Consider the following 9074-nt stretch of genomic DNA (forward strand, 5'->3'; position numbering starts at 1 on the left):
TGCATTCGGCCAAATTTTCTACAATTTCAGTTGCATTCGACCAAATTTTCTACAATTTCAGTTGCATTCGACCAAATTTTCTACAATTTCAGTTGCATTTGATCAAATTTAAAGATATAGGAAACAAACCTTAACATCGAATCTGCAAACGCCCTGCCCCTTTAGCAGAATTCCTGAGTCCCTGTCTAATTTATCTTTGAGTAAAAGCTTTCCACTGGTATTATGCAGCTCAAATAATTCAGAGCAAACTTCAAATAGACAAAAGATCATAGTTTTATATTGATATAATCAAACTGTTCTAAAAAAATCATTCGCTCATATTCCAATAAATTTCTAAAACCAAGGACATCATACCTTCATCAGATCACACTTCAATCTGAGAAAAGCGAAATGTCGAGCTATAGTCATACGGTACTTTTTATGTTTAGCAGGGGGATTTTTTTTATGTATCTCTGATTTAAAAAAAATGTTTTGATTATCTAGGGAGCTGCACTCGTAATCGAATAGTCGAAAAATTATTTGATGAAGGTATGATCTCTTAAGTGTGAAATTTGTCACATGTCAACATTAATACTAGGATAATACAACAGAATTACATTTAATATTTCAGACCAGGAACAAGGTCACACACTTGTGATCATACAAGTAACTGTTGTTTGATCTGCAGCGTCGTCTCCAGAATGATTTGGGGGAACGAGCAGGGTATTGATAGATATCTAGCATGCGCACACATTCACGCTCACTAAACCTACCAATCAGATCTGTTCTCTCATATAATAGCACAAGAACTAAGATGTCGGGGTTATTGAATCCTGAGTGGTATACTCTTAGTCTGCATTGATATTAAGTACTTGTATACATAATGTATACCCAATGGCTACATAGAGCAGTGGATGTAAAACCATTGATGATATCAGCTTCCTTGCACTTGTCATATATTTCCTTCAGAGGTGAAAATAATGACCTGTCATCAATGCAATATTCACTTACAGTAATATCCTGTAGCACGTGATTACATTGTTCATTAAGTTCTCTCAGTGACTTTATAATACATTTGCAGAATTTTATTTAACTCACTGACCGATACGACGAATTAACACGGCAAGCACACTATTATTTTTTTGTAAAAGACTGGGCAGAATGTTAAAACACTTGTCACATTTTGGTTATTCCATATAAAATATGTACTACCTGAATCAATGAGGTTGTACTTAATTTCCCTTGGAATACCCCTGTCACCATCCTGGGCGAGAATGTCTTCACCGGCCTGCAGGAAAAAGTAGTAATTTTGATAAAATAGTTGAAACAAGCAGATCTCCTGTCAGCGCAATCGATTCTCCTGTTACACTGTACGAAATGTTTATATCTTCAGCATGAAAAGAACCCGTTCAGATTGGAAACCCCTAGCTAAGTAGTGTATTTACCGATAAGATTGTATATGTCTGGGATGTTAAACCAGCCAGTTTTTAATAATATCAGTGTATTAGAGTTTCAACATGTCTTTTATTTGTTGGTGCCTAAATGATAAAATGTATCCATATAAAATGGCGTTGCTCTTTGATGTCGATATCCGTTTTTATAACCCTATTGGACGATTGAGTGTCCTATTTCACCATAAAAATATTTTCCCGAAATCTCGAACTTTATTTAGAAGACTAATGATATGTATTGAAAACGAGGCAACATCAACAAAACGATGACAGTGCCAAAATACGGCTTGGCGATGATTCCTGTTCCAATCTAGTTTTCTTTTCTTTAAGGCGCATTCATTCATGCATACATACATACAGTCTTTCGACCATTTTGTTTTCAACAGTACATTTGATATGCAAAACGTATTATAGCATTCGAAGACTAAATATTGTCTCGACCGATTCAGGCGGGAAGTTTAATCAATCGTGAAAAGAGCGCGCATGTGTAAGAGATCACGCTATTAAACCCCCCAAAAGGTTCATCAATATAAAAAATTGTTGACATTTAATTGGAAGTTGCGTTTCTTTCACGCGTCTGTATATTTACATTTCACTTCATCTGAGTCCGAACATGAAGAAAATTTTGAATGAATTGACTGATAAAACAAAGAAATTAAATCATCAAAGCAAAATACCTAAAAATTGATAAGAACGTCAATCATGAAATAGAATGTGTTCATTTTTACCCATGACGAATTTTCTGTGATTGTATATAGATAAGGTAATCCCTGGAAAATTGGGGGCGTGTCTTGAACGTCCGTCACTTTGATTGTTATATCAGCTGTTCCTGTCAGAGAAGGAGTTCCACTATCCTAAAATCACAAAAATACATTTAAAGAAAATCTCGATCAAAGCATTAGAAAATCAAAATCAATTTCATTACATTTCCACGTCAAGTTAACGAAAGTAAGACTGCTGTAACAAAATTATTTTTATTACGTTAACAACACTAATAAAACATTGTATTACGTTATTACATATATTTGAACTGAATAAGCCATTTAATCTAGAAATAGCGAAATGAATTTAGAAATGATTCCATCAATAATTCTTCCTTACATCATTGAAAACATAAGTATCCGAAATCAATATCGACTTTCAAAGCCTGTTTAACACATCAGTTCTTCGTCATACTTACCACAGCCGATATAGTATACTGATAAAAACTCAGTGTCTCATAATCAAGCGGTTCGGTAAGAGTAAGGATACCGTTGTTAGGATTGATGGTGAAGACGCCTTCATATAATTCCGGCGACTGCAAATATGATTCATAATACAAACAAACGACTTTCTATTTTGTAGTCAGTTTTTGCTGAAGGCATAACGATGCAAAAATCGTCTGCAAAATATAACTCAACATCATCTGCTAAGAGATGCTGTTGCAGATCTGAAGTAGCCACTTCGTTTTAAAGTTCATTTTGAATTATCAGTAGATTTGTATTTACTGTTTTCTGACTGTACAAGATGTGTTATTCATGATAAAATGGGAAGAAAATTATATCAAAACAATAACTTAAGTATGGTTTTTCCTGTGAAACTGATTTATCTTTCTATGCAAAAATTATTTTAAAAGTGCAAACTCACCTGACCTGTCGCCTGTAAATAAAGCGATATACGGTATAGAGTATTAATGTTGTCAGTCGATTTATTTTTAATCTATATAAATGTATACAGCAATAACTGTCCGTTTGCCCGTTGAATAATTTCAACAATTGTTGTTTGACATTGGAATTCAACATTAGTTACATTTATTAAAACTAATGTCCATTGAAAAGTCTTTATCTGAACAAGTTTCGCTTTTCGACATTGAGAATTCCTGTCCATTCTTCATAGCTTCTGGGATGAAAAGATTTGTAGCACGCTACCATGCTTGAACCCTGTACATTTTCGATATATCGTTTCTCTCTACAACCCATACCGCGCCACTGTTCGCGAGCTACTGGTACCCGTTTCTCTCTACAACCCATACCGCGTCACTGTTCGCGAGACACTGGTACCCGATAGTAGTATCAAGTTATTTGTGACATACTAATGAAATATCTCCATAATGTTTTTGCTATTCTGGATCATAAGTAATAAGAAGCTGGCCACGATATATCGTTTCTCTCTACAAGAGTGACCGGTACCTATATCTCTCTACAAGCTGACTGCGTCTCTGTTAGCGAGCCACTGGTTTCCAACATCATTGATAACATTTTGCATTGCGTCTATTCAGAGGATATTTTCATTGGTTAACAATTTTAAGAACTTTTTAGAATATAATATCAAGATATTGAATCATAAGTAATAAGAAGCTGGCCACGGGGATCAGCTGAATGACTGGTTTCCAACATCATTGATAACAATTTGCATCGTGTCTAGTCAGAGGATATTTTCATTGGTGAAGAATTTTAAGAACGTTTTAGAATTAATATCAAGATATTTTAGATAAACAAAATTCTTCTGAAAATCGATTAACCAGTATATCTGTGTTATACTTACATTTAATTTAAATTTAAAATTCTTGTTCACACCATCATCGGCATCGGTTGCTGAAATACTGGCATCGTGTGTTGTTGGATAATATGTATTCTGCAAATGTAAATAAAAGATTAACAAGAGTGATTAATAACCAAAAACAGAAATCATTCTGACGGAGCGATATCAATTATATAAATTATATATCTCATCATTCTTTCACGTGAGAGTTAAGTACCGCGAGTTTTTTTTTCTTAATTCATAGTTTATTCCGTGAATACTTGATAGTCATCAGTGTGCTGATGTCACTACAAATTTGTCTTTTTAAGATGTGAAGTCACATGTAAACACAGTGGTTTCTTTATCATCAATCTGGTTCACATTGTGAAACAAATATTTCCTGTGCATATCACTCATTCACACATATGAAGTGCAAACTATTTTATTGTCCTAATTGTGAAAATCTTGCACAGCAAACATTCAACCCTGGCACCATTATCGCATTACAGCTCGAGCAAGCTGTTCTCAACCAAATCATATCCTAAGATAATAATTTACTCTAACAGTCGTTCGTCGTGTAAGGTATCAACTTAAAGTATGTCAACTATCAAACAGAAGACGTGATCCAGGTGTCCTAATGAAGTTACATATAAGACTGCCATATACATACCATTATGAATAAATACCAGACAAGTGATTTCATACAGAAAGTTGATTAAAGATGTAATGTGCGACTATTTCACTTAAAACATTAAATCTACCAAAATCATTCCGTAAACTATTGTATGTCTATTTTACTGATCCATGGACAAAGCCGATAAGATAAGATAAGAAATATATGTTTCCAACAATACTGTATATAGTTTGACAATGCAATTGTGACATTTTGATGAGAATGTGTCGATGTTTCCACATGGCTATCTGTTTGCCCTTTATGATTTTCATGTGGAGGAGAGATAATTTTTCAGTTTAAGTAACTTTGATAGTCTTCTATACATATTAGTTTTGCTGGAAATGTTATGATATGTAGTCAGTCAGAGGATTACCAAGTACTACTTTGAGGCTGGATGTGTTTTTAGATTTAATTCTTAAAGTATGGTATTTTCAAAAGAACTGACTATATATAAAACAAAAATAAACACGATATCTCAAATATTTGTTCAATTTTTGAATATTTTGGCTTGACTTTAATCCATACTTCTTTTAATGAGTTGTGTTAGTTGGATTACCAATGAAGGAAACCGATTTCTTCTCACATTCTTAGTGTGACATTTGTCTCTGTTGTATCAAAAACGTTCCTGATGATATATTTACACGTAAAGTTAAACTCATATTCAAAAGATGTTTAGCTGCAATTAGTGGTGGGATAATGTATTCCTCTTTGCTCTCTTGTTATAGGAGCTTTCTTTTCCAAGAAATATAGACGGCGGTACAAATGTATGGTTGTGAACTATGCTGAAGCGTATTCCGTGAATATACGGAGGACAACATCTTGAATAAATCAATTTTTGTTTACAACCTATTCGTCAAATTTGGTTGTAAGATCTTCAAACAGACTAGCATACCTCTGGTAACTAATTTTGCCCTTCTGATGGCCGACCAGTTTTTTTGTTTTCACACGAGGCCGAATTAATAAGAGCTTATCCAAACAAGTGAAAAAAGACCTTGCAAAATTGTTTACTTTCACTCTGAAATATATTGCTGACATCCCGTTTTTAAATAATAAGAAATGTATTGACTAATCCCACCGTATACACCCACCAGACTTGGAAATCAACAGACATCAGTGGCTTATCTCGATTTTTTCATACAATGAAACTAATACAGATAGATTTCCGCCAAGCTGTATGATAAGCGTGATGATTTCAATTTCCCTATAATGAGTTTCCCATTTCCTTTTTGCAATATTCCTGCATACCCAACACGATATGATGTTTACATGACACAGTTGATTCGGTCTGTTTCCATTATCACGATGTTCGTGCAAGAAGTCGTGAACTTACGGACAACCTCGTAACAGATGGTTTCAAAAGATGCAGGTTGACGGGGACGTTTTACGGTCGTCATAATGATCTCATTGACAAATATTCTGTTTCTTTTTACGTCCATATTTGTTAATATTTTGCCCTAGTTTATTGAATTTGAGTTTTAAGTATAATCATGTTGATATTATGGTATATCCTTGTTGATTTTCGTCCATGCAACTGGGTTTCTGGTGCTTGAAAAAAATACCGATATACGAGTAAACAACCAAATTTGAACATACAATGTGTTTACATTTTGAAAGATGTATGAATAAATTGGCATGTGTAATAAGAATCAAAGAGTTTAATCTGTTAAGTTTATTATCATTTTGTTAAGCTATTCTTATTGTATATCTATTTTCCTTTTTTAAATATTAGACAGCTGTAAGATTGTCCTCCTAGCGTGAACATGTGAATTCATCACCTAAACTATTCATCAGTGCAAGTTAAACAAGTTCACAGGTAAGGGAGGTAAACTGGGAAACACTTCCACTATCCAGAGTAAAGACATCCATGTTTTAATGAAGTTGTATTTTGTAAAGCAATTTGTTATAGAAATAGAAATGTCATAAATTATGTTACTATGAATAACATGCGGATTTTGATAATGTTATCAAAATCAACATTTGAGGTCATAACGATTGTGCATGAGACTCAAGTGAAACACATTTTGATATAAATTAACAAATATATTTATTAGAGCTTAATAATTAAACATAAAGCTATTTCGACCTCTTCAGACTCGCCAGTAATGCTAACGGTCTAAATGTTAAAACCTGAATTAAGGAAAATCAAAAGTGATAAATCCTAGTTTGCGAGACGCGCTTGTCGCGTACATCAATAAATTTCGTAATTTTTGTGCATCTGGTTATTTCAAAGGATACACAGTTCATGTGTATATTCAGAACTGAAGATTCGAATGAATTAAAACATGGCATGCAGGATGTACAAAATAGACCATGGCAATCAAGTTTGTACAAAAGACACACAAGTGAATAGGTCTTTTCAATATAATTTAGAATTATATGCATTAGAAAACTATTAAGAAAATTTGAAGAGCCCAAAGAGAGAATAATGTTTGAGTAGCATATGATATAGGGATAACCTTGAAGTATGGGCAGGCAAAATTAATAGGATTTGTCAGTGAATGGCTGCAGAATGACCCAGATTGATTGACACTTCTCCTTATAATTCAACATTACAGTAAATGATACATTATACATTACCTCAGCTATTTCATATATATATGCTGGTCTCTTGAACACGGGTGCATTGTCATTCACATCACTCAATATTACGTGTACGAACCCTGTGACCTGAATGACAACAAGATTCGTATCAGCGGTAGAATCTGTATAGGAAATGTTTTGAAAGCCGAGCACGATATATTCTATTATTAATTGTTGTAAAGGCAGCTGACTGAGGATACAACTTTGTAATTATGCACGAAAGCATTGTCCTTTTTATTATTGTTTATTTTATTACTGTTTTCGTTAATTCGGATTTGTGAAATTATTTCCAGTCATGCATACAGTACCGTGTTAAGTCCATCATTTGCTGTAAATGCTAGTCTCAGTTGACTTTGTCCCTGGAGTGTTCCAAACAAAAACACCACAAAGCGGATAATTTTATTTCATGACAATAAACAATACAATGCAAAGTAAACGCTCATTGGTTATCGTACACAACGTTCAGAGATTTATATAAACCTATTTGATATTTGAATCACCATCTTCCATACAACTTAGAATGTGTTTATTGCTCCCGTATGAAGGGTCTCGGCGTCCCTGGGCCGAAAGAATTCACTACCGTTCTCGAATATAATTTATAACTTTATATGCGATTTAATATATGTGATATTTGTGCCATGATAAAGGGGCAGATTGCATCGACAATTCACTTGTCCGTACTGTTGTTATTACGTCATTGATATGATATATCTATTCTAGTACTATGCACTCAACGAACATTTGTTTGTTAGTATCCAGACCCAATATTGGACCATACTGCATACTAGATTCTGATATATATAAATGGAAAAACAATACAATAGAAGATATATATTTGGGTAACAAGTTGTAGCGATATTCAGCTGGACATTCATGTCATGATCGTAGTGGCGAATTGTCTATTATGTTATCTAAACATCTTGATCTTAATCACGGATATTGATGATATATATAAATATGTAAATAAACATATCTGAGATCAGTTATATGCCAACACATTAAATGGTTACTTATTCAAAATAGCAGTTTATGATTTGGAATAATATTTCTTTTCAGAAAACCTTAATATCTCACCCTGTCAAAGTCGATATTTTCAGGATTGATGAGGTAGACATTTCCTGTTACAAACCCTGGTCTATGGTTGGTCTCGTTCAGATAAACAGTTGATCTGGTGGACTCATCAAATATACCGAGGCTAATGTTGTCATGGTCTGAGTCGGTGACATTAAAACTTCTAATGAGGGATCCTGTAGTATAGAAGTTACATAATAAACATTATGTGAGTTGTCAGATTTATTTCTGTTTTGTTGGGTGCTCAACATAACAAAACAATGGTATGATTGTCAGTATCAGTATAAAATTTACATTCGTGTGTGGTTTCATATCTTTTGATTTCTGAACCGTTCAATAGACCGTTTATAACAACATTATATAAAACATGTCCTCAATGAATTAGAACAGAAAGTTAATCAATTAAATGCTGTAAAAACATACCTTTTTATTAATTATAATTTGGATTTATTAAGACAATAGTTACCGTTTGCGAGGTCCTCAGGTATAAATGCGTAAAGGTTTTGTTCAAGTAGAGGAGGAAAAGACAACGACTGGACAGTATCTGGATTTGAAAATATTACATAGAGAAAAAAACTCTTTAGAAAGAAAGGATTTTAAAAGGTTATTAACAGTCAATACAATTATATTTATTGCTGTGAAACGACATGGGAATTTGTGTTGTCTACAGATCATAAGACTTTCAAATGATATCAATATTTACATGATAACTTAGCAATGTTATTAGAGGGTTACTTACCAATACTTAACAAAACAAGTAAAGTAACCAGACAATATCCAGACTTCTTCATCGTTGTTCATGTAATGGAAATGGATTCTGA

The 9074-nt window shown here is 33.5% G+C and overlaps 1 protein-coding gene across 1 annotated transcript; it reads right to left on the minus strand.

The window, feature by feature from the left end:
* Positions 1-7475: 7475 nt before the first annotated feature.
* LOC132564802 (uncharacterized) lies at positions 7476-8797 on the minus strand (the record flags this gene model as incomplete). The annotated part of the gene is made up of 3 exons (XM_060229427.1): positions 7476-7541; positions 8257-8429; positions 8720-8797. Coding segments are annotated over 3 exons (317 nt in total), but the record flags the coding sequence as incomplete, so codon positions are not given.
* Positions 8798-9074: the final 277 nt, after the last annotated feature.

The sequence above is a fragment of the Ylistrum balloti genome, unplaced genomic scaffold (assembly GCF_031769215.1).
Source record: "Ylistrum balloti isolate Yb309-2 unplaced genomic scaffold, AGI_CSIRO_Ybal_v1 Utg372834, whole genome shotgun sequence".
In the NCBI taxonomy this organism is placed as follows: domain Eukaryota; kingdom Metazoa; phylum Mollusca; class Bivalvia; order Pectinida; family Pectinidae; genus Ylistrum; species Ylistrum balloti.